At 41.7% G+C, this 26,586-nt stretch overlaps 1 protein-coding gene across 25 annotated transcripts in view; it reads right to left on the bottom strand.

Annotated features, from left to right (window-relative positions):
* The window catches only part of CENPC (centromere protein C), a 295,773-nt gene that overhangs the window by 61,158 nt on the left and 208,029 nt on the right, over positions 1-26,586 (bottom strand). For 23 of the 25 annotated variants that reach the window (XM_075203541.1, XM_075203629.1, XM_075203558.1 and 20 more), the window contains 4 exons: positions 22,506-22,589; positions 21,902-21,984; positions 1,480-1,545; positions 1,220-1,294 (listed from right to left, as the gene is read on the bottom strand). In XM_075203541.1, coding sequence (XP_075059642.1) covers positions 1,220-1,294; positions 1,480-1,545; positions 21,902-21,984; positions 22,506-22,589 — 308 coding nt within the window. The remainder of the gene's footprint in view (positions 1-1,219; positions 1,295-1,479; positions 1,546-21,901; positions 21,985-22,505; positions 22,590-26,586) is intronic. The other 2 variants (XM_075203550.1, XM_075203609.1) reach the window with 2 other exon arrangements.

The raw sequence follows: 26,586 nt of genomic DNA, 5'->3' as shown, positions 1-26,586 counted from the left end.
AAAATGTTTACACACAATAGTAAGAAAGACCAAGATAAATTATCTAAAATCCGGTATGTTATTCATGGAAAAGAAAAATGCTGTTTGTTTTTATTTTTCAGAGGGAGGGGGGAGACGAACAACGGGGCAAGGAAAGGTTTTAGGGATGGGGAGGGGTACAGGAAAATATTCTGCTCATTGTTTTGTGCATCAAATTATAGGGAAGAGGAGCGTTAACCCGTATGGTTATATGGAGATCAAATTAATTTAGGATTTTCTAAAACTTATAAGCGAAGTGATCCCTCTTAAACCTGACGGTGGAACATATCCAAACACCAGAGATTTGTCAAACGGTTGTCAAGGGGCTAATACTGATTTTAAAGGGATCCAACTTGATCCCCGCCATTACCATATTTCCACTTTTTAAGAATATCACTTGCAGTTCACCATGTAATATCAAGCAGGGATGAAATTTCACGAACCATCTTATTGCAAAGGTGGCATCCTATCACAGTACCACGCTTGAAGTCACTGAGCTCTTCAGAACGGCCCATTTGGTACCACAAATGTTTGCAAATGGAGACTGCATGACTAGGTGCTTCATTTTATACACCTCTGGCAACGGGTCTGATTGAAACACCTCAATTCAATAATTAAAAGGTGTGGCCAAATACTTTATGCCCATATAGTGTGGTATGTGCTGCTGTGAATGTTCCAATCCTCTGCACCAGCTTATTTTATACCTGCCAACTTCAAAACTAGGAATATCACAGATGATCAAGTCTATGAAGACTGAATACAGCAAAGTGCTCAAACCCTCTGTATTTAGAAATGTATGGCTAAATCTATCAATTACTCTGGAGCATTAGGATGGGAATGATTGGCATTCATGCAAACCCATGCCCAAAATAAAGGACATGCACACAGCAAAGAAGACAATTCTGCACTTCTGGCACCCACAATCAGCCAATGCTTGCTAGCCTGGGATGGACAACGGATCTTTTAAATTACTGGTACTGATTCATATATTTTGTATTCATATACACAAAAATAAAAAGCAACATACCAGCAAGTGAATCACTTTTTGTATCTGGATCTGAAATAACACCTAAACCATCCAATATCGTTTGGTCATATGGGTTTGAAATAATTAAACAGATATATTAAAATCTGAAATACACATTGGAATGAATTTCAAACTTCAAAGTAGAAAACTACTAGAAGAACAAAAAAAACATACCTGCTAATTCACTATGGTTAGTCTTTTTTGTCTTTTTTCTTTGCCTCTCTATGGTATATTCGTCATCTCCTAGTTCTTCACAAAATAAGACATTTACCATGAATATAATTTAAGTGTGTTAAGCGCTGCACAAATGCCATCGGCAAACATACAGTAAGTCAATTTCTGCAATTGACCTGTTACAATTGTAAAAGTCACAGTTCGAACCATAATTAGGAATCAGAAGAAGAACAACAACAACAAAAAAAAAAAAAACATACCTGCTGATTCACAGTGGTTAGTCTTTTTTCTTTGCCTCTCTCTGGTATTATTTTCATCTCCTAATTCTTCAAAAAATGTGAAATTAGTCACATATACCATGAATACAATTTGTATGTTAAGTGCAGCACAAATACCAATGATAAACATACATTAGGTTCATTTCTGCACTTCACTGTCAAAAGTCAGTTACAACTGTAAAAGTCACAGTTCAAAACATGAGTTGGTAACCATTTTCCACAGAAAGAGACCACAGATTAAGTTAAAATAAATGTATCCCATATAGCGCTAAGGCTGTGTACACACTACAGAGGGTCCATCCATTCAGATCTCCATAGGGTTTACAGAGTCACAATCTTTTCAGACAATGGTTATGACATAAAGAGCACAGATCTGAAGGTAAATCTTGTAAAAAGTGTATAGTGTATACACATGAATCGACATACTGATCGGGATTTTCAGCTGTTGGTAAACTCGTTAATGATATTGCATCGGGAAAAATTTTGCATAGTGTGTATCCAGCCTTAGATGTGTGCCTTTTCCTTTTTAACTATTTATTTTCTGTTTCTACATCTAAAAAAATGATATGAACTACTCCATTACTACTACTCTACACAACCTAAGCAAATGATGTGAGAAGGTGGATGTTTCCTTTAAGAATACAAAACGAGTAATGTAATGACAACTGAATACAATACAAAAGAAGAAATGTAATGAGAATTGAAAAAGGCAATGTCTCCAAGATGAGTCAGATCTAAGTATTGTGTTGCGAACTGTGTCACTTCTTTATGTATATATTTTATAAAGAAAACGTACAGTGCTTCCACTGATGACATACAAAAATACAGTAAAATGTATAAAATATATCAAACGTCCTACTTTATAATGTCTCTCTTGCTATAATGCTAGTGTCAGCCCACGATTGAAGCAGACAGTGCAAAGAATGAGCACTGCATTACACTATTCTGTCTCTTTGCTTTCCTAATCAAATGGCTGCTTTTCCAGATTAGTATAAATCCATTGCACTAGTTAAGAGCTACATAATTTTTGTGTAGTGTGATATATGCTGAACAAACACCAATGGATTACATACAGTGGGCCCGGTGCAGAGAGGAACCTACTTCAGGTTGTATGTAATAATTCATACTGTGAACGCCCACAGTAACAATGCGCATATGTGCGTGAAGAGGCGGAGGGAAGCTGAATGTAAATCCAAGCATAATATAGTAAAGACCTGTTCACGCAAAGACCTGTAGAAATACGCATATATGCCTGTTAGGAGGTGTATAATTTGCACCTGCACAGGATAGATTCAAATCAGCAATGATGATGATAACTTGGCAGACAAACATGATGCCGATGCAGAGCAAGGCACATCAAGATGTGTATTGCTCAGCATATGGGTAGATATACGCTATTTTGCATGCTCTTTTTTTCTTACGTCCGTTTTACGACCATTTCTGCATCAGTTCATTTATACCATTACAATGGTAAATGTAACAGTTCATACAAAAAAGTTGGTAATAACTTTCCACAGAACGAGACCATTGAGAATCAACATGTAAATAATATTAAATGCATCTTTTAATGGACACTATATGAAATAACTAGAGATGAGCGCACTCGGATTTCCTGAATCCGAGCCCACCCGAACGTTGCCGATCCGAGTCGGATCCGAGACAGATCCGGGTATTGGCTCCAGATGAAAACTTGAAACCGAGGCTCGGAGTCATAATCCCGCTGTCGGATCTCGCGATACTCGGAACCTATAAATTCCCAGCTAGTTGCCGCCATCTTCCCTCGGGCATTGATCAGGGTAGAGGGAGGGTGTGTTAGGTGGTCCTCTGTCCTGGTAGATCTCGTGCTGTGCTGTTTAGTTCTGTGCTGTGCTGTGTTCTGCAGTATCAGTCCAGTGGTGCTGTGCTCTGTCAATTTTGAGTTCAGTGGTGCAGCTGGGTCCTGTGCTGTGTCCTGTTCAGTCCAGTGGTCCTGTGCTTCTAAGGGCATAGTTCTTATTTCCCCAATATTCCCAAGTGTTTAAAAAATTTAAAAAAAGTTATAAAAAAAAATACAAAAAAATAATTTAAATTTTTTTTAATTACAACAAAATTTGTAAAACCAATCCTGCAGTATAAGCCCATTGGTACTGCAATATTACCAAGTTCTCTGATTCAGCAGTATAAGTCCAGTGGTACTGATATATTACAAAGTTCACTGATTCAGCAGTATAAGTCCAGTGGTACTGCTATATTACAAAGTTCACTGATTCAGCAGTATAAGTCCAGTGGTACTGATATATTACAAAGTTCACCGATTCAGCAGTATAAGTCCAGTGGTACTGCTATTACAAAGTTCACTGATTCAGCAGTATAAGTCCAGTGGTACTGCTACTACAAAGTTCACTGATTCAGCAGTATAAGTCCAGTGGTACTGCTATTACAAAGTTCACTGATTCAGCAGTATAAGTCCAGTGGTACTGATATATTACAAAGTTCACTGATTCAGCAGTATAAGTCCAGTGGTACTCCTATTACAAAGTTCACTGATTCAGCAGTATAAGTCCAGTGGTACTGCTATTACAAAGTTCACTGATTCAGCAGTATAAGTCCAGTGGTACTCTCCTGTGCCGCATATAATTTTTAAAGGCTTTGCCAAGTGTGTGTGGCTTAGGGGTACGCTCTCTTGTGCTACATATAATGGAAAACCAAAATTTGGAGTATAAAGTGGGGAAAGATCAAGACCCACTTCCTCCTAATGCTGAAGCTGCTGCCACTAGTCATGACATAGACGATGAAATGCCATCAACGTCGTCTGGCAAGCCCGATGCCCAATCTCCTAGTAGAGGGCATGTAAAATCCAAAAAGCCCAAGTTCTCAAAAAGTAGCAAAAAGAGAAACTTAAAATCATCTGAGGAGAAACGTAAAGTTAGCAATATGCCATTTACGACACGTAGTGGCAAGGAACGGCTTAGATCCTGGCCCGTGTTCATGACTAGTGGTCCAGCTTCACCCAAGGATCTAAGCCCTCCTACTCCCCCCCCCTACAAAAAATTTAAGAGAGTTATGCTGTCAGCAACAACAACAAAACAGCAAAGAACTCTGCCTTCTAAACAGATGACATCACAAATCCCCAAGGCGAGTCCAAGGGTTTGTTGGTTGTGAACCCTGACCTTCCCATCACTGTACGGGAAGAGGTGACTCCATCCAGCATTTGCAGCACGCCCTCTGCATATGCTGGAAGGATCACCCACAGTCCAGTTACAGATTTGGCTAATGAAGGTGTGAATGTTGTTCACCGGGAGGAGGATATTGATGTAGCTGGCACTGAGGAGGATGTTGATGATTATGATGCAGACAGATACCAAATTGCCTTTCTCAATTTCTATTTATATTCTAGATTATATAACGCCCGAATAGTTTTCTATTTTACTCCTAGTGGAGAGGGGATCTGATGCAGACAGATACCAAACTGCCTTTGTCCATTTCTTTGTATATTTGAATTTCTAGTTCTACAGTCTATGCAGGCTGCTTCTTTTATATTCAACTACAAGTGTAGTGCGGGTAGGGGGCATAGATAGCTACCAAAGTAACGTGGTCCATTTAATTTCACTTTCTAGCTCCACAGTCTGTGCAGCCTGCTTTTTTTTATCTTCAAAGCCTTGCAATCTAAATTAACTAGAGGTAGTGACGTGGTAGAACTCCAAAAGGCAGTTTGGAAGCCCCTGTAAAAACTGGCTCTATTTTACCTGCGTTGTCCCCCCTCCAGTGTGTACTCGGAAAGAGTTTTTAGTGCAGCGGGGAACCTGGTCAGTGAGCGGCGAAGGAGGTTGCTTCCTCACAACGTTGAAAAAATGATGTTTATAAAAATGAATAATCAATTCCTCAATGAAGTACATCACTGCCCTCCAGATAGTACAGAGGGCCCTGTGGTTGTGGAGTCCAGCGGGGATGAATTGATAATGTGTGAGGAGGAAGAAGTACACACTGTAGGGGGAGAGGAATCAGAGGTTGAGGATGAGGACGACATCTTTCCTCAGTAGAGCCTGTTTAGTCTGTACAGGGAAGAGATGAATTGTTATTTTGTTGTGGGGGCCCAAACAAACCAATCATTTCAGCCACAGTTGTTTGGTAGGCCCTGTCGCTGAAATGATTGGTTTGTTAAAGTGTGCATGTCCTATTTCAACAACATAAGGGTGGGTGGGAGGGACCAAGGACAATTCCATCTTGCAACTATTTTTTGGGCATTATGTGACCATTCAACAGTCGTTTGCCATGTTGAAAAAGTAAAAGAAAATGTCAACAAATTAAAAAAATTTAATCAAAAGTTAAATGCCCTGTCATTATTTAAAACAAGAGGATTTGACGTGCTAGAATTAGTGTAGTGTTAATATGTTATAAACACTACACTTGGAACTTGGAGGAGGTATTGTGGCCCCGGTATCAAATTTAGTACCGGGGCCACCCCACTACACAGTCCAGAATTTTTTTGGGGGAAATTCAGAGCCGTGGAGGTTTTTTTTATTAATTACATTTATTGGTGCGATTCATACAAGTTCAGGGTTTTTAATTTATATTGTGGTGAGTGACCACTCCTCTACGCAGTCCAGGTACATTTTTTGGTGCGACTCATACCAGTTGATGGTTTTCTTATTATATATATTGTGGTGACCACTCCTCTACGCAGTCCAGGTACATTTTTTGGTGCGATTCATACCAGTTGATGGTTTTCTTATTATATATATTGTGGTGACCACTCCTCTACGCAGTCCAGGTACATTATTCGGTGCGATTCAGACCAGTTGATGGTTTTCTTATTATATTGTGGTGACCCATTCCTCTACGCAGTCCAGATACATTTATTGGTGCGAATCATACAAGTTCAGTGTTTTTAAATTATATTGTGGTGACCCACTCCTCTACGCAGTCCAGATACATTTATTGGTGCGAATCATACAAGTTCAGGGTTTTTAAATTATATTGTGGTGACCCACTCCTCTACGCAGTCCAGATACATTTATTGGTGCGAATCATACAAGTTCAGGGTTTTTAAATTATATTGTGGTGACCCACTCCTCTACGCAGTCCAGGTACATTTTTTGGTGCGATTAAGACCAGTTGATGGTTTTCTTATTATATTGTGGTGACCAACTCCTCTACGCAGTCCAGATACATTTATTGGTGCGAATCATACAAGTTCAGGGTTTTTAAATTATATTGTGGTGACCCACTCCTCTATGCAGTCCAGGTACATTTTTTGGTGCGATTAAGACCAGTTGATGGTTTTATTATTATATTGTGGGGACCACTCCACTACGCAGTCCAGAAAGATACCTCGTTGCAACGTTTTGGACTAATAACTATATTGTGAGGTGTTCAGAATACACTGTAAATTAGTGGAAATGCTTGTTATTGAATGTTATTGAGGTTAATAATAGCGTAGGAGTGAAAATAAGCCCAAACTTGATTTTTGAACTTTTTATGCTTTTTTCAAAAAAATTCCGAATCCAAAACCTTAAATCCGAACCAAAACCTTTCGGCAGGTGTTTTGCGAAACAAATCCGAACCCAAAACATCACGAAAATCCGAATCCAAAACACAAAACACGAGACACCAAAAGTCGCCGGTGCACATCCCTAGAAATAACTCAACTTTAGATGTGTATAGTGGTGTGCTTCTGTTTTATTTCTATTCCTAATTTGCTTCGATAATCCAAAATGCAAACTTAGCTTGACGGCCATCTTAAACAGAAGTACTGTTTACCAGCTCCTGAAACTCCGATATGTCTATCCAAATATATTTGGGACATTTCATCCCTTGCACTGCTTCGGGAGACAAATTTTAACAGTGCTCTGAACTAAGGCATATCCCACACTACAGCCCGAGAAGCTTGCGCTGCTGTGACTTCTGGCGTCTTCCGTCCCTCAGAAGGGACCCGTACAACTGATGGTCAATTATGGATGACCAAGTTTGGTTCCGCCTTCGCTGTAAACACAGAACTGGGCCAAACGCCACCCACAATTGCGGGTCATTGGAGCAGACTCCTTTACAGACAGCCCTACTTTCTCGGAGCTTCACAATCCTGGTAACATTGTAATATAACCAGCATCCATTAAAGCTGCCCAGATCCAGCGGAAACCACAGGATTCCAATCCACACACCATTTGCTGCACTTGGAGCTCCATCACAACTGGCTACCGGGCACCACCAGCATACATATGTAATGTATGATATGTAAAAAATTGTATTGAATTCTCCAAGATTCAGCGTGAACAATGGCACAAGAGAGACATGCCCTTTTTACCTTTGATATATGCTCACTGCTTAGAGCCCCTAGTGGCTAAAATCCGTGCTAATACTGATTTCTATTTATTTTTTTTAAAGTAATTTTTATTAGGGTTTTTTCAAAAGAAAACAACGAGTTTGAAACATACCAAGAGAATGTATAAACATACTGTATACATATGAAATTCAAAAATGTTTACACACAATAGTAAGAAAGACCAAGATAAATTATCTAAAATCCGGTATGTTATTCATGGAAAAGAAAAATGCTGTTTGTTTTTATTTTTCAGAGGGAGGGGGGAGACGAACAACGGGGCAAGGAAAGGTTTTAGAAATGGGGAGGGGTACAGGAAAATATTCTGCTCATTGTTTTGTGCATCAAATTATAGGGAAGAGGAGCGTTAACCCGTAAGGTTATATGGAGATCAAATTAATTTAGGATTTTCTAAAACTTATAAGCTTAGTGATCCTTCTTAAACCTGACGGGGGAACATATCCAAACAACAGAGACTTGTCAAACGGTTGTCAAGGGGCTAACACTGATTTTAAAGGGTTCCCACCATTACCATATTTCTCCTTTTGTGGATGATGTAACCAACCTGCATACCTCCTTTGCGGAATATGAGGTCATTAAGAGATAACAGAAACTGTATATATCTCTCTTTTCATGCTTGTTTAGGCTTGATAGATCACGTCAGCATACTTAGCGTGTTGGTCGAGCTACAAGATGTGATGCCAAAAATGCATAGCCAATTATAAAGCTTCAATATATGTTGAAACCAAATAAAGCAACATCTTTAGATAGTTTGTGGAAATGACTATAGAAGTCAGACCTGTTGTTAATCACGAGTCTTTCGCCCAAGACTGACTGCAGAAAGTACGTGGGACATCTTTACCTGTCCAGCCTATTTAATAGGGTTGTGCTCCTGTGCCAGACTGCTGTATCTTACACCTCTTCTAATCAATCATCAGCTGTAGGTAAGTATATGTTTACGCTTTTTTTTTTCTTTTTACAATAAAACATTGTTCTACTTTAAAGTATCCTCTGTTTATTTGAAGACTTTGTCTTTTTAGCACCTAAATTAACTCACAATATACACCTCCCTTACATATAGTTTACAAGGATTAGATATAACTTCAATAACCGGAAATCAAAAACCCTAGCTATTCACTTACCCGATTACTCCAACAAAAAAAAAAAAAAAAGGAGTAATATAAATTTATTTTGAATTCCTCTGGGGACAATAAAGCCAACCAAAACTTGGGCATTGCTAAAACCAAACTTTATAAATCTACTATTCCAATCAAAATTTCTCCCACTAATTGACACATTCCAGAGGGATCTGACAAATTGGAATCCCATGTATATTTTTTCGGTATGCAGAATTTACTTTTCCCTTTCCAAAATGTTCTCGCCACTTACTTCAAATGCAGTTTAACAACTTTTCTAAGTGTCAAAAACAAACCTAGATAATGGAAATCAAGACTAAATCACCAAATACAGGAGAAATGTCATTCCAATATTATACAAATACTATCAAGCCTTACAATTTAGACATATGATCGCTTGGCAAACTAAACCCGGAGTTAAAAGTAGGTGGAAATTGAAAGGTCCTTTTTTTGGGAAATGACAGTCTGGACTACTTCCCATGGCTTTGTAAAGGCGTCCAACCAGCATTTGTCCATGACATTCCTACAATTAAATTACCGTTTACCAAATGGGAAAAATCTAACATTCAATACAAGCTCCCACCTACCTTTCATCCGTATTTGGAAACTACAAGTGTCGCAACCCCATGGTGCAAGTCAGGTATTCAACAATTCCTTCACACTTGTGAAGAATTCGCACCACCCACCGTGAGAAACACAACCTAGTGCACTCAACTTCCTTTCACTATTTACAAATTAAAAAACTTTATCCATTCACAAATGAAAATGTCTAAACGAATGAATTTTACTCAATAAAAGACACAAGTATATACTGTGTAAAACACAAAGGTCTAATATGCATTCTATATAATTCCATATTTTGCCAAAACCATCAAAATCTGGAACCCAATAGCCCAATTTTGGAGAGTGGTAATTAATCTACTAAATCAAGTAACTGATTTCCAGTTACCTGCTGACCCTGACTTAGAAATTTTGAATAAACAAATGTCTTCACTCACTAAATAACAAACCCACCACCCACATAAATAAGAGGATTTATGTACTTACGTTAAATTCGTTTCTCTGATTCCGTCTGGGGGACACTGCTTACCCTGGGTTGTGGAGGGAGCTTGGGGAGTTGGTACCTAACTAGTTAACTTTTAGTGCTGCCGACAGACCCCTTCCCTCTACAATCCTCCTGCCTCTTCCTCTTCCTGTCAGTTAATTAAAAAGCCCAAGGAGAAAAAAGGGCAGTCAAACAAGAGAACACAGAAGAAAAGCAGAAGGGAGGGATCGCAGTGTCCCCCAGACGGAATCAGAGAAACGGATTTAACGTAAGTACATAAATCCTCTTTTCTCTTTCATCCAGTCTGGGGGACACTGCTTACCATGGGGACGTTCTAAAGCAACCCCCTAAGGGTGGGACTACTCTGAAAATCCCGCTCGCAAAGCATTACGAGCGAAATTTGCATCCGCGGATGCAAATACATTAAACTGGTAAAAAAATTTAAAGGTGTAGACAGAGGACCAGGTCTCTCTGGCACCGGACGGTTAGCCTTATGTAAGCTTGCCTAATAGTAGCCGTAATCCATCTTGCAATGGACTGTTTTGAGGCTGGCCAGCCTCTCTTATTAGCATCATAAGGAACAAACAAGGAATCAGTACGTCTAATCTGAGAAGTTCTTTTGACATAAATGCGGAGAGCCCTAACCACATCTAACTTTTCCATAGACTATTGATCCGAATGGGAAGTAGATGAGAAGACCGGAACTACAATTTCTTGGTTCAGATGGAAAACCGAAACTACTTTAGTAACGAAAGAAGGGAGGGTTCTTAACACCGCTCTGTCCTCGTGGAAAACCAGATATGGTTCCCGACAAGACAGAGCTCCTAATTCTGAAAGCCTACATGCAGATGCAATAGCCAAAAGACAAAGGACCTTCCAGGTCAACCATTTCAAATCTGCCACCAGTAAAGGCTCAAAGGGAGGCCCTTTAAGCATATCCAGCACCAGATTGAGATCCCACAGTGCTGTAGGTGGAACATAGAGAGGCTGAATATGCAAGACTCCCTGAAGGAAAGTCCTAATATCTGGCAAATCCGCTAATTTCAGGTGAAAAAAGACTGAAAGTGCCAATACCTGAATTTTAGGGAACCTAAACGAAGCCCTGCTTCCAGGCCATCTGAAGAAAAGCCAATAAACGAGGGAGACAAAAAGAGGACGTGTGACATGTCCTATTTTCACACCATCTGATATAGTATTTCCAAATCCGGTGATAGATGCGAGCTGAGACTGGCTTTCTGGCTCGCATCATAGTGTTCACCACACTGGAGGAAACAACCTCTAGCCCTCCAGAGGCTGGCTTCAACAGCCATGCCGTTAAACTGATCTGAGGTAATTCTGGTAACGGAAGAGACCCTGCAGAAGGAGGTCGACTCGAGATGGAAGACGAAACCCCGGTCCTTCTGCCATAGAGAGTATGTCCGCGTACCAGACTCGGCACGGCCATGAGGGAGCTATCAGAATTACTGGCAGACCTCCTTGTTTTACTCGTCTGAGCACACGAGGAAGCATGGAAATCGGAGGGAACATGTATCCCAACCTGAAGTCCCATGACATCATCATTACGTCCACTGCCACCGCTAAGGGGTCCCTTGCCCTTGCGCGAAATGTGTGAACCTTTCTGTTGTGTCTGGAGGCCATGAGATCTATATCCGGAAGACCCCACCTCTGAGCCAGAGACTGGAACACTTCTGGATGGAGTGACCACCCTCCTGGCATCAACTGATTTCGACTTAAGTAGTCGGCCTCCCAATTTCTTATTCCTGGAATGAATACTGCCGATATTGCTGGAACATATAGTTCTGCCCAAATCAAGATTTGAGTTGCAATCTTCATTGCAGCTACACTCCTGGTTCCTCCCTGTCTGTTGACATATGTCACAACCATGGCATTGTCGGACTGACGGGGTGGTCCTGGAGGAGGGACTGGACCCCCGAAGGGCTAAAAGAATAGCCTTCAATTCCAGCACGTTTATTGAAGGGTCGACTCCTGAACCGACCAAAAGCCCTGGAGCCGGAGATGTAGGATCACCGCCCCCAACCTTTCAGGCTGGCGTCTGTCCTGGCTATGATCCATGACCATGGAGCGAAGGACCTGCCCACCGTCATGTGATCCCGAATCAGCCACCACTGGAGTGATTGTCTCGTCCTCGGGGATAGAGAGATCCTCTGGAGATCTAAGCGAAGGTGGGATCCTGACAATTTTGTCAACAGATCCCACAGGAAACAACGAGAATGGGCTCGACCAAAGGGGATGGTCTCGAAGGAGGCCACCATCTTTCCCAGCAGCCGCATGCACAAGTGCATTGAGGGGCTGGGGGAAGACAAGACCTGAGTTGTTATGCTCTGAATTGAAGCAATCTTCTCGACAGGCAGGAAAACCTTTTGCTGGCTGGTGTCCATGATGAGGCCTAGGAAAACCATGCGTTGCCACGGAACCATCTGGGATTTCTTTAAATTGATCAGCCATCCGTGGCCCTCGAGAACCACCAAGGTGAGGAACAAGTGATGACGTAAGCAATCTACTGAGGAGGATTTGATGAGCAGATTGTCCAAATAAGGCACGACCTGAACCCCCTGAAGGTGAAGACATGCTGCCATAACTGACATGACCTTCGTGAAAACCCTCGGCGCTGTTGAGAGGCCGAAGGGGAGGGCCCGATACGGATAGTGGAAGGATCCCACCAAGAATCTTAGAAGAGACTGATGGTGAATCCATATTGGAATATGGAGGTATGCGTCCTTTATGTCTATGGACGCCATAAACTGATCCTTCTCTAAAGCCGTTTATCACCGACCTTAGGGATTCCATACGAAATTTGTCCACCTATAAGTGCACATTGAGGCCCTTTAAATTTAGGATGGGGCGAAAGGAGCCGTCCGGCTTCTTGACCAGAAACCGGTTTGAATAAAAACCCCTGCCCTTTCTGGTAATCTGGAACCCTGCAGATAACTTTTTGTGAAAGAAGAGAAGCGACCCAATCCTGTATAGCCTGCCTTCTTGATGGATCTCGGGGTAGCGGAGTTTGGAAGAAACGATGTGGAGCGGGGCCCAACAGGTCTATCCTGTACCCCTCTGATATAATACCCCGAATCCAAGAATCTAGGGAGGACGCTGCCCACTGTTCCTGAAACAAAGACAGACGTCCCCCCACTGGCGCCCCCTGCAGAACAGAGTGGTCATCATGACGCAGGCTTCTCCTGGGATATGGAGGCCTGGCGCCTAGCTGCAAACGAGGATCTCCCCCTGGCAGAGGAGCCTCGAGAATTGGGCTGTCTGACTCTAAAGAACTGTCCTTTAGGAAAGGAGGTCCCCCGAAAAGGCTGACGAAAAAGAGCTGACCCGAGGGTTCCGGCTCCTGCTAGAGAATACTGGCAAGGAAGTGCTTTTGCCCCCGGTTGCCTGAGAGATTAGGGAACAAACCTGTCGCTGAAAAAGGAATGGTTTCCACTGACTTTTTTGATTCCGCATCTCCTTCCCATGATTTCAGCCATAACTTCTTCTTGCCGAGATAGATGCAGCCTGAATAGAAGAGGATACAGCCGCTGTATACTGGGCCACCTTATACAGGTACCCCGATGCCTCCTTCAAATGCAAAGCCAGGGGAAGTATATCAGAGTCCTGTAATGCCTCTGCCAGCTGGTTTGCCCATGCTTCCATGGCTCTAGCAACCCAAGCTGACGCAAATGTGGGCCTAGAGGAAGAACCTGCAGCCGCAAATATAGATTTTAGCTGGGATTCCACTCTGCGGTGATTGACATCCTGTAGGGATGCAGAACCTGGGGCTGGGAGTAAAGCGTGCTTGGCCAATCGGGCTATAGGAATATCCACTTTTGGAATGCTCTCCCAGCTACCATATCCTCTTCCTGCAATGGATACAAGGAAGAGAACCTTTGGGAACAGAGAACCTTTTCTCCGGCTGTTTCCAGGCTCCTTCTGCGATATCTCTACGTTCTACAGAAGGGAGAAAACGGCTAGCCCTTCTTTTGGCTTTCTTAAAAAGATTTCTGTCTCTGGGAGATCCAACGCTTGTCTTGCTGTTAAAACCAAATCGTTAATAAATTGGCTTTTAGAGCTTTCTTCCTGTCCCAACGGTAGAACCTGGTCAGGATCAGAATTAATATCCCCCTCTTCCACTGAAAACGCCTCAGAGTCTAAAAGGACCATAAGGGTATTATCAGATCTAGGCCGCTTCCTTCTAGCAGGCGGAATATTTGGGGATTCGAGTAACTGGTTCAGTTTATCCAAACCCTTTATAAAAGCTGCGGACCATGGCGGCTCTGTGGGAACAGGGGCTTGGTCCGTCGGTAATGAGGAAGGTCCTGGTATAGACGTTCCACTGGAACCAGAGGAAGCAGGGAGGCCCAATGGTGTATTTGGATTATTAGACACCGAAGTTGCCCCACTAGACCACAATTGATTGGATTGAGAAACAATCTGTGCTAAGGAGGAAACCGACTGTGTCAGGGAGGCCACCCAGGCCGGTTCCTCCGATGGAGGGGCTGAGACCTGTTGGGATTGCGCAGGGGAAACCCCTGCTTCACAAACAGAGCGCCAACGGGTCCTTCTGCCCACAAGTTAATTTTACATGACATTTAGAACACGTAAAAAATATTGATTTAGGGCCCTTTCCCTTATCTGGCATTTCCGAATAAAGGAAGGCACACCAAACACAGACTTAAATTGAAAGATTTTAGCTGAGTAGAGAGAGAGAGATATAATATGTATAGAGGAAAGTGTAACTACAAGAATCAACTAATCTAGATAAAAAGCTGTACTCGTAATATTTTAAACACAAAATAATATTTAAGCAGGTAGGAGAACTATAATATAACTCCTACTAGCCCTCTTGTACACAGCAATACAGCATATGTGTTTAAATAAATCAGATACTTAGCCATAGGCCAAACAGGGGAGAAGTCCAACAGCAGTATCCTGGTGCCTGCTCCCTCAGATGTGTTCTCTGTTCCCGGGCTTCTCCTTGGCGCCAGAAGACTGGGACAGACCATCTCTCTCTCAGGAAGGAGGGGGAGCTCTATGTGTTAGCTCCCCCCCTTCAGTAGTGCTGCTTCTGCAGCGATTAAAAAATAAAAATTCATTTTCTGTAGCAGAGTAATGGAGACCTCCACAGCGGATAATACCTGATGCTCCCTCCTATGCATGAGGGGGGATCCAGGTATAGCCCCCTTCTTCCTAGGATCTCCTTCCCAAAATCCAAAATGGCCGCCGTCAACTGACATATCCGATATCCGGCACTCTATGCCTGCAATGGCAGCACCGGTTATAGGGGAGGCTCAGGAGTGACAGCGGTCCGTGAGACCGCTTGTCACTCTCAATTTTAGACACCCTTTCCTCCATCTCCTTCTTGTCCCTGTCAGTGAGAACCGCTGGCTCTCATCTGCCAGGGGAGCGTCTGCGCTGCTGTGCTGTGAGTGTGTCCCCTATATTAGAACACACTCCAGCCTGCTACTGGGAAAAAATGAGGTAAAAATAAAAAGAATAAAATAAAAGTAATAAAATTACACTAAGCACTAAAAACACTGCCCAACTCGATGGAAACCTGAAAAAAACTGAAAAAGAGGGGGCAGGGGGATTGTAGAGGGGAGGGGTCTGTCGGCAGTACTAAAAGTTAACTAGTTAGGTGCCAACTCCCCAAGCTCCCTCCACAACCCATGGTAAGCAGTGTCCCCCAGACTGGATGAAAGAGAAAAAGCAGCTACAGTTTTTAATTGCTAGGGAAGGGAAGCAGTCCCCTCCAAAGAGCATTTTCTAGACTGCATATGGTACATATACTTAATGGAATGCTATCTAGTCTAGTTAATGATAAGAGTGTCTGCCTTTCAGAAGACCTAGAGCATATGGAACCAATACAAGAACTCCGCACTTCCAGGAAACACATGAACATTTAGTGTTGTGTCATTTCCGTGTGCAGGGGCAAAGGGTGGAGATCAACCAGTAATGATAAACCTCAGGTGCTCATATTCTGCTGTAGTGTACAAACTTCAAGGCTTATTGTATATACATATCTATATCTCTAGGTATAGAAGCAGTTTTCCTGTAACATAAATGGTTTATTAAGTTAGGCTCTATGTACGTCACTTGAGCCAAGGTATTATAAAACTTAGAAATGTCCTAAACGCATTATGTCAAAATGTATATGTAACATTGGTAGGAAACTTTGCTCCCTTCCCCTTTTTTAACAACCCTCATCTATTCTGTTGTTGGATCCCTTTTCCATTTGCTATACAAAACTTGTATCACTGCTACAACTTTAGAATGCGCCAGAAAAGCAGCTGCATCTAGTAATTTGACATTACCCCATATGATCTCCACCCACACATATGGAGCAAAGAAAAGAAAGTGTAGGGCCAAGTTTTTTTCCACTTGTTTACTGCTCTTGACAGGCAGAATTTATGTGCCTAAAGGATGTTCCAAAGTGCAGTTTCAGTCACTATTATCTCAGAAAAGGCTGCTGCGAAACACAACGGTCTAATTTTTCATAATTTTTTGGGAGACTCCACATATGTGGCTTCTGGGGGCCTTCAAATTAGTATTGCAGTGTCCTGGTGCCCTTATTTTGCAATGAAGTGCCAGAAAAGGGCTTCATGCCACCAAAGAAAGCAACAAAAGGAGTACCTGAGCCCTAATGTTGAGACATACAGTACATCCCTCCTCGCAATACAGGGCTTGATTTATAGATCAAAATAAAGATGACCCATTTGCAAAAGGGCAAAGGTGCACCTGCACACTTGCATTTTTGAGCTGCAGACAGCTTAAGGTAACGTGCAACTTTAAATTGTATTGTATGGTCCCGTACTCTCAGCCTGAGCCAACTGCTTCGTCTTCACCGCAGAGTGAAAAAAACAAAACAAAAATTGAAAGCAGAAGAAGGGAGAGACTATGGTCTCACTCCTACCATTCTTTGGTTGTCAGACAGAGCCTGATAGAAGGAATAATATTAGACTTAATCCATTCGTTAGGTTATATAGAAAAAACATTAACAGATTTGGGGATCTCCATTGATGCAATGTAGAAAATTAGATAAAAGTACATCACACAATTCTGTAAAGAAAAGACCACATAGGACCGAACTTAGATGACAACTGGAATACTTTATTGGGTAACCCACTGGAATATTTTTTTTTTAGTGGGTTACCCATAAAAGTAACTAAAATCTCTAGTTAGAAGCTTATTTTTAAAAACTTTCATTAAAATCTTACATCTTCCTGTAACAAAATAAATTACGGGGGTGATGTAATTTTCATATACCGATTTAATTACCTATTGTTTATGCAATTGTCACAGCATCCAGTAAAAATAGCTGGGAATTAATGTGATGCTAAAAGGACTAATGACCGGACAAGCAAAAACATTGAAAAAAGTAAAGGGTCTCCACGGAGCGGGTAGAATGCGCAGCAATACGACTAGGCACAGGCCGATCAGAACTCAAGTAGGCCTGTTTGATAGTGGATCTGATCCACCTGGCAATGGTCTTGTTTGTAGCCAGCAAGTCCAATTTATGGCCATCAAACAAAACAAACAGAGAATCAGCCCGTCAAATGGCTGATGTCCACTCCACATAAAAACTGAGAGCATGAACCACATCTAGAGCAGTCATGGAGTTGAGACCCGAAGAAGCAGCCATCTCCTGGAAGACCGGGAACGAATTGTACAGAACACAGTCATGTCATCTTCCGTGTTATCGTGCAAGATGAGATAGTGTGAATGGCAGGAAAGGGCCTCAATCTCTGACACCCGGTGTGTGGAAACTATGGCCATTAAAAAAGCACTTTCCTTGTCAGGATTCTTAACTCAGCTGAACTCAACAGTTCGAAGGGAAGACCAAACTCAGGTCCCAGGGTCCTGTAAGCTGAACATAAGCAGGCTGGATATGCAGAACCCCTTGAAGGAAAGTCTGCACCTCAGGAAAATACGATATTGACTGATGGAAAAAAAAAGCAGAGAGACGACACCTGTACTTTTTGGGAATTGAGCCAAAGACCCTCCTCTAAGTCATCCAGTACCAAGGCGAGAAAACTGGAAAATTAAAATGTTACCATGTGGCAGACCACACGCTCACACCTCTTGATGTAGATATGCCACACTCAATCAGAAAGATTCCTTGCAGACTTTGTACTCCCAAAGGAGGAGGTTGAGAGCCTTGAGAATGAGGATAGGAAAGAACAACCAGTCTGGCTTGGGGACCAGAAAGATGCTGGAATAGAACCCTTGCCCCCTTTACCCCACTGGAACCCGGCAGATGACAAATGCTGAAAGAAGCGTAGTGACAGATTGAAGTATCGTTGATCTTTTTTACGGGATCATGTGGAAGAGTGGTTGCAAAGAAACAATGGTGGGCCAGACCTAGTAGATTGATCATGCAACCTCTTTGCATGATCCCCAATATTCACTGATCCTAGCTGTATGCAGCCCATTGGTCTCTGAACTACAGCAGGCATCCCACCACGAGGAGGAGGGGGATCCAGTCAGGCATTAGGCTTATCTGGGAGCATGGAGCAAGGAAGACTAGTTAAGTAAGAGGATCTGCCCATCTGGAAGTGGCCCATGGCTGCAAATGGTCTACCTCTGTATGACTGACCTCTGACGGTAAAACCATCTGGAAAGGCCTGCGAAAAAACCCAAACCTTGGAACTCAAGGTTTGGGAACATTCACTGTGCGAAAGGTGTTCTTACCGCCCGTGGCATGACAGATGATATTGTCTAATTCCAGCCCAAACAGGACCGAACTCGAATAGGGAAGAGACATTTTCGACTCAGCATTGGCTTATTAAGCCACCTCATTCAAATATTCCGGAGCCTCCTTCAAATGCAGAGCTATCAGAAGTCATTCTGAGTCTTGTAACCCTACTTCTAGCTGTTGGGCCCAGGTCTCCAACACCCTAGTCACCCATGCAGAGGACAGCATGGGTCTGAGCGGAGTACCCATCGCCACATAGATGGACTTGAAAAAGCACTCTACCTTGCAGTCGATGCTATTGTGAAGGGCAGCTGGACCAGGTACAGGAAGGGTAGTATGGCAAGCGAAACTAGCCATGGGTGTGTTAACTTTATGAACCTGTTCCCAGTGGGCCATTTCATCAACATGCAGCAGAAAATTAGCATTGAATCTACAAATTTATAATCTGGCTGTTTCCAAGCCGACTCCACTATCCATCTGTAAGTTCCGCTGATGGCAGGAAACAAACAGCTTGACTTTTTTTGTGTTTAAAAAGATCCAGGTAAGCCGACTGAGGTTCTTTTAAGTCCAAAAGGTCTAAGGCCTTGCAAACTACCAGTACCAGATCCTCAATGCACTGAATCTGGAAAGGTCCTCCAAGTCCCCCATCTGAGTGGAGTCCGAGTCCTCAATGAGCTCACCCCTTTCTCCAATGATCCCACTGAATCAGAGACCGAAAGGAGAGGATGAGTGGACCTATGACATTTGTTTCCTGGTGCCTGAGGTCTGGGCGAATCCAGGAACCGATTCAACCGGTACAAGCCCCTAAATATTGACGCAGACCTAGTAGGTTTCTTCTGGGGAGGACCCTGGAGAGAGAGGGATAAGGTGTAGGACCAGCAGGGCCCAGATCCCATCCTCCGTTGTAGCTGGCATGAGTGCTGTTGCAGAAGGGACTAATGGAAAGGGAGCAGGGGGGGCGCAAGTGGTGGGATCTATGCTGGACAGGCGAGAAGCTGAACAAGGGCTGTTACCGCCTGCGGCAGCGTAGTCACCCACTGTGACGAAATGAGTGTGATAACCCTGTGAGCATTCAGTGTCTCATTTCTCACATAATGTGGATTATAGTACTTTTTATAGCCCATGCTTTTGTTCCCCAGCTCACCAGACTACAACTGCATTGTCCAATAACATGTGGCTAAGGGGACATTATAGTTTATTGTACATATGTATATTGTGTATTGTATATTGATGACTTGCAGTAAGGTTGCTATTCATTGTCTTTAAAGTGAAGCCAGGGGGATTATGGGTAGGGATCAGGTTGCCATGTGCTGGAGTAGGAAAACTAATTAGTGTCCATTTTTCACACCAGGCTAGTACAGACAGGCTATCTAACAGGGGAGGTTCTCTGGAAGGACAGCTCATCTTCACTGCCCTCTCCAACCCCCCCGTAGTCCAGCACTGACCAATGGTTAAGGAGAATAGACCCAGAGGTTTGCCCAGGGAGGGGAAAGATTGTGGAAATTAGACGTGAGCTATAAGGAACGACTCCAGGGGGGGGAGAATGGTGTTCATTCTGGGATTTCATTCATGAAGGTGCAAGATCTACTAGTTTTGAATTGTCGTTTTCTAACTAGAGTCTATATATGCAGCTGAGAGTGATCCATGGGTCGTGAAGTCTGGACAGCAGGTGACTATAATTCCTTAAGCTATTGGGGTAAGGGACAGATAATGTGGTAAACCTGCCTGGCATTTATTTACTGTGTGTAGATAAGATTCTAGAGTTGTCTGTATGACAATAAATATACTGTTTTATTTTTATAACTGCATTTGCCTGAGTGACAATACAAATCCTAGAAGGTACTGGGTAGACTTCCCTGGCATAGGAAGGCACCCGTGGGTGGCCAGCCAGCGTGAAGTGGGTAGCATTGGGCCACATAAACCCGGTATCTTCACACCCACACAAATTCCACCATCTGTGGTGGGGCATCAACTTGGGCGTTCTCACCCTGGGCCCCCATCTCACATTTTGCACAAACTGCCCCCGGGTCCTGTTGTCCACTGGGAAATTTTGCTTTACACTTTGAACAGGTGTAAGATTTTACCCAAGGAGCTTTCCCCTTTTCGGACTTCATCCTTGTAAGGTACAGCTGCACCAATACACCTGCGAATGAAAGCTAATAGAAGCAGGAAAATAACAACCACACAAGAGTGCAGAATGAATATTTTTCAGAGAATACTGAACTTGTCCCTGGCAAGTATCCCAAAACAGTACCTCCCAATATAATTGTGTTATATATATGTACCAGAGTGTACCTTTAAGGTGAAAATAACCCTTGTATACAATTTGGGCTTGTACACACTGTGATTGGTGATCAATAAGATCTAATATGCCACTAGCTGGTGGTAAAGAAATAGAAAAGTGCAGTGCAATAGAGCATGCAATCAACAAAGATCAATAGAGCTGAACAAAAAATGACCATATAAGCAGCAAACAATTCACTGTGCAACTTAACAATCTGAAGGGGGCAGTAGTGCTAAAAACAGACATGGCACTACATTAACCCTATCCCTACAAGTGCTATTATTAAACCAGTAATCCTTTAACTGCCTTCTCAGTCAAAAGCGCAACATGTATAAACACCAGGGGCCTGATTCATTAAGGAACTTAAATTAAGAAGTTTCTTATTTAAGTCTCCTGGACAAAACCATGTTGCAATGCAAGGGGTGCAAATTAGGTTTCTGTTTTGCACATAAGTTAAATACTGACTGTTTTTTCATATAGCACTCAAACATCAACTTTAAATTTCAGTGTACAAATAAGCTATCAAGTATTTGTGTGCTATATGAAAAAACAGTCAGTATTTAACTTATGTGCAAAACAGAAAACTAATTTTCACCCCTTGCATTGTAACATGGTTTTGGCCAGGAGACTTAAATAAGAAACTTCTTAATTTAAGTTTCTTAATGAATCAGGCCCCAAGTCTTTATTTCATTATGTCCAAGTGGATTAATGAAAAATGAAAGAAAAAAAAAAAAGTAGGAGCTACGGCTACTAATCAAAACCAAAGAAGGCACATATTACAATAATTCCTTATGAGTGTATGCATATTTTATCACCAAACGGGAAGCATCATAAAAGTGACTTAACAAATTTGTTCAATAATTCTGCAGTACTATACTCGTCATTATGTACATAAATATTAAGAGAAGTGTGTATTGTTCATGAAATTTGCATATTAATAAACACATACCTGGAGAATTCAAGGGGCATGCAAGTGGTTCCACAGGACTTGTAAATTGAACTAGCCTTCGTCTTAACACTGGCCCACTTTGGCTACAAAAAGATTAGCCAAATAAAAAAGGTTAAGAAAGTCTAGTGATAAAAAAAATAATAATTATATAGAACTACGTTACTTTGTGAATTCATGTACAGGGGGCATGCAAAATGAAGTCACAGCAAGCAAAACCATTGTGGTACATCCTTTTCAAAACTGGCCACAAAACTAGTTTTGAAACCAAAATCTGTTCAACCCAGGTCCAAAAAAAGTACACACAGAAATGAAGGAAGACTCATAACCAAAAAAGAAGGGCAACAACTCGCACTGTTTTTGGAGACATTGGCTGAACTGATAAAAGAACATTTTCCCCCTTTACACTGTGATTTTGCCTTTTTTAGCCCAATGCTTAACAAATTAACTGTAAAATTTGTCTCTAAATTTTACACAGCTATAGGCCAGGTGACAGGATTTCCTTACATGGGCCCTCAACAAGGAGTGGTACGTTAAGTTATCACTGAGAAATTGTATATAATCTTTAAACAATATACATGGAAATTTACATCTTTGTTTAACTTACAAAATGGAATCTTTTGGGTTGTGGTAAACATCTAATTTTGAAAAGCACGATGAGCCAGTGGTGTTCTCCTGCTGTGAGTGAAGACTTACAGAATTTTTTTTAGTGAATTCACTTTTAATCGGATTATGCATAACATGTGAAAATCATAATTTTGTTTATGAAAGCAGCAAGACCACGCACAATAGTTGCTTATTATGCACATAACACAATTGGAGTGAAATTCTTTAATGCTTTTACAGAAATCTTTTTTGCGCATTAACTAAATTATATATTCAAAACACACAAAAAAAATGCTCCCTCTTTTTATCACCAGCTTAAAACACAGACTAAATCTGGCATTATGGCAAGGCTGGTACTAATGACAGTGACATACCTCAAAATTAATACAGTATACTGTAATGCACATTTGCACAGGTAGCATACCCCAGATAAAAGACTGCTAGAATGAAAACATATGTGTAAGCTCTTCCACTATCAGTTTTACCAACTCGCCATCAACTTTACCAACTAGTGTGATGCTACAGGCTGGTCCATAGGACAGGCTCATTAAAAAAATGACAACTATTAAAAACAAATCTTGACAAACCTGATGACAAAGAAGTCACTATTATAATGTACTCATTTTCGTTGTCTAAAATTGAGACCTGCAGATGTTCATAAACTATTGCAAGCACAAAAAATAAAAACATTTTTGACTAAAAGAATAAAGTGTAATTTTAATTAAATGAAGAGCAAATTGTGCTCTCTTATACTGCAAGCTGATAACAGCAATAAATAAGGTTACATATAATGGACTGAATATATTCTAATGCAACTGTTGACAAAAAAAAAACCCTCGCGGCATTATATTTCATGTGATTTAAAGAGGGATCATTGAATTTTATTTGTCTGTAAAAAGAACAAAACCCACTCTTAGCAAATAGATAAATTACTTATTTTTTTCTTTGCAAATGATACAGTAAGAACGCAAAATCCAAAGTTCTACATATCGAAAATTAAGTCAGGACTATTAATGTTCTCCTATGCATCAATAATAGTGGATTTACAGGAGATTTGCTCTGTGGAAAAGTAGCCTCAGCTGAAGCAAACGCATTAAAATATTGAACATTACATTATGTTACCGATGTGTAAATGTGATCTTCTGAGGATAATGTCTGCACAATCCAGTTATGAGCTATCACCAAATTAGTAAATCATCCGAAGGCCAAATCTGCCTGACTATGAGTTTATCAGGGAATAAAATTAACATAAAAAAGAGGCAATTATGAAAGTGCAGGGTGACTAGGAGGACTGGGGCAAATTTAGGACTGTACCGCTAAGTGCAGATTAAGACCAGGGGGTAAATGTATCATGCTGCGGGTTTGAAACAGTGAAGATGTTGCCAACAGCAACTAGTCAGTTTCTAGCTGTCATTTTGTAGAATGCACTAAATAGATTATAACTAGAATCTGATTGGCTTCTATAGGTAACATCTCCACTATTCAAACCCGCAGCATGAAAAATTTACACCCAGGAATGCAACTAATTTTGCACTGAAGTGGAAGATTTAAATTTGTATGACAGGATTATATAAATAGGCAGATGCTGAAATGTCAGAATATAGGATTTTCAAGTTTATTGCCTTCCTCGAAGTCCATTGGGGGACACTGGAAACACCATGCTACAGAGACAGCATTCGGAGTTGTCATATAAAGGAGGAGTGAATAAGTTTCTCCAACAACAAGAAAATAGCGAACAGGATATTGCAAAGAAAAAGAGAAAAAATGGATGGTGTTCAATGTACCACAAAAAAATGTTTTCACTTATGTATAAAAATCCTGTTTCTCCTGTTTTTCATTCAAGTAGGAGAAGCTGGAAAAGCTAGGGAAGTCCCAAAGCTGTTCCTACATAGCAACAGAAGCAATACTTTACGTCAAAAGATGGCATCTTTGGACGCAAAAATGTTCAATACTGTGTACCGAAGAGCAGGTGGCCACCCAGCCCAGTAAACACCAACCGATTAGGTACAATGGCTGTCAAAATTTTGGGAACAGGCTTTCTTTCTGCCCCAATGTAAGCCTGATGAATCACCATAGTAATCCACCAAGCGATGGCCTGTAAGGATGCTGTCAACCTCTCATGGACATCACAGAGGACCAAAAACTCACCTGTCTTGTCTAGTTCCTAGGTCCTCCAGGTGCTGACAATGTCCAGAGAGTATGAGAGCCCTCTTCAATCTTGAGACCTATCATTTTTCAAGGCTAGAATAACAATATCTTAATTAAGGTGGAACTTGGGAGACCACTTTGGGCTGAAAGCAAGCGTTATTCTGAAGAACAGCTGTGACTTCATGAAAGATGACAGATGGTGACCTACAAGAGGCCCCAGCTTCAAGACTTTCCTAGCTGTGGTAACAGAACATTAAGAATGTCTTCCAGATAAGGAGCTTTAACTGCACTGAATTCAAGGGTAGTTGCTGTAAGAGGGTCACCACGAGGATCAGATCAAAAGGAGCTATTGAGGGGGGGGGGGGGGGATGTATGAAGGCTACACATGCTTCGCTCTTTATAGGAAAGTCTGCATTTCCAGTATTAGTGCCAGTTTGCTCTAAAATAATACTGAGAAGGCGGAATCCTGAATCTTCAAAAAGCTAATTCTCAACCCCCTTCCAGAACCTCCTGCAAGGACAGCGAAGAATGGGCAAACTGAAAAGAAGAGGTAGGGAAACTCTTTCATTACATACCAGGCAATGTTAAACTTTCACACCCTACAATCATTACTGGCAGAAACAGGAATCATAGCCGTGAACATAGTCTGACTTGTCAAAGAATCCATTAGTTCTAAAGATCATGGCTTTAAAAGACATGCTGTTAAAGGAAGCCGAGCTAAATATTTGTGATAAAAAAGCCACTGACTTAACAGGTGTGGTCTTTACGGCAGATGCCACAAAAGGATCCCTTGTACTTGAGCAAAAACACTCCCTCATGTGAAACAGATGCCATCATGTTGACACTTGTCAACTCAATGACCTCCGAGTGAAAGTACCACACTATGGGGTGAAGGGCCTAGCTGCTGACAGTTTTCAAGCCCAGGGCTCATCATTATCATCAGTTATTTATATAGCGCCACTAATTATGGAGCGCTGTACAGAGAACTCATTCACATCAGTCTAAATTACCTAACACACACACACACACAGATGACCAGAACATTCTACTATAAATAAGTTTGATCTGGAACGGACTTGAGTGGCCCCGTGCAAATTGCATGGCCTCAAAGATCGAGATCATCTTTCCTAAGACATTCAAGCAAAAATGTACAGACTCCAGTCTGCAAGCTAACAGACATTTTACAAGACTCTATAGAGAGAGAGTATCTTGTCCTCTGGTAAGAACATCTTCTGTTGACTCTTGTCAAACAGCAGCCATAGGAAGACGAACCTATGGGTGTCTGGTTGAATATCTTCTAGTTGATGATCCAATTAAGAGACTCTCAAGGTCTACGCTATCTCATTAACAAGAGCCTACAGCAAGGCCGGAGAGCCCAACTTGTTCAGCAGATCGTCGAAGTAGAGAATGACAGACACCCACCGAATCTCAGAAAAGCACATATTAATGTCATCAGGCTGAGAGCTGAAATAAGCATGGCTTGGTTGTTGATCCTCCTCCCCATTCTCTATTGCCATAATTGATATCCACAATGTGCACCCGATATCAGGGTAGGGTATTTCACATAAAGTAGTCAGGAGTTGTGGAATGGCAGTACCTGCTGTTAGGGAAGATGACACCACAAATTGTAAGCAATTTGCCGTGATGGCAACCTTGATAAAGTGCCTTCAACAAGCAACAAATTTCCAACCTAATCAAGAGCTGTAGGGAAAGGCGAGAGGAAGCAAACTAAAAGAAAAGTATGTAAAGAATGTAGTTAGTAAAAATTCTACAATTAAAAAAAAAGAAAAAATGTGAGGAACAAAACAGAAAAATAAAAATACCCAATCAACCAATCCCCATAGGCAGAAACTAAATCTCAAGTCGACATGCGAAGAGCATGCCAGGTAAGTGCAGGCTTACAGGTGAGTAGCATTAAACAAAAGCAGCACACT

Source organism: Mixophyes fleayi, chromosome 1, assembly GCF_038048845.1.
Source record: "Mixophyes fleayi isolate aMixFle1 chromosome 1, aMixFle1.hap1, whole genome shotgun sequence".
Lineage (NCBI taxonomy): Eukaryota > Metazoa > Chordata > Amphibia > Anura > Limnodynastidae > Mixophyes > Mixophyes fleayi.
Note: the sequence above shows the minus strand (reverse complement) of the source record. Positions and strands in the feature narration are given on the sequence as shown.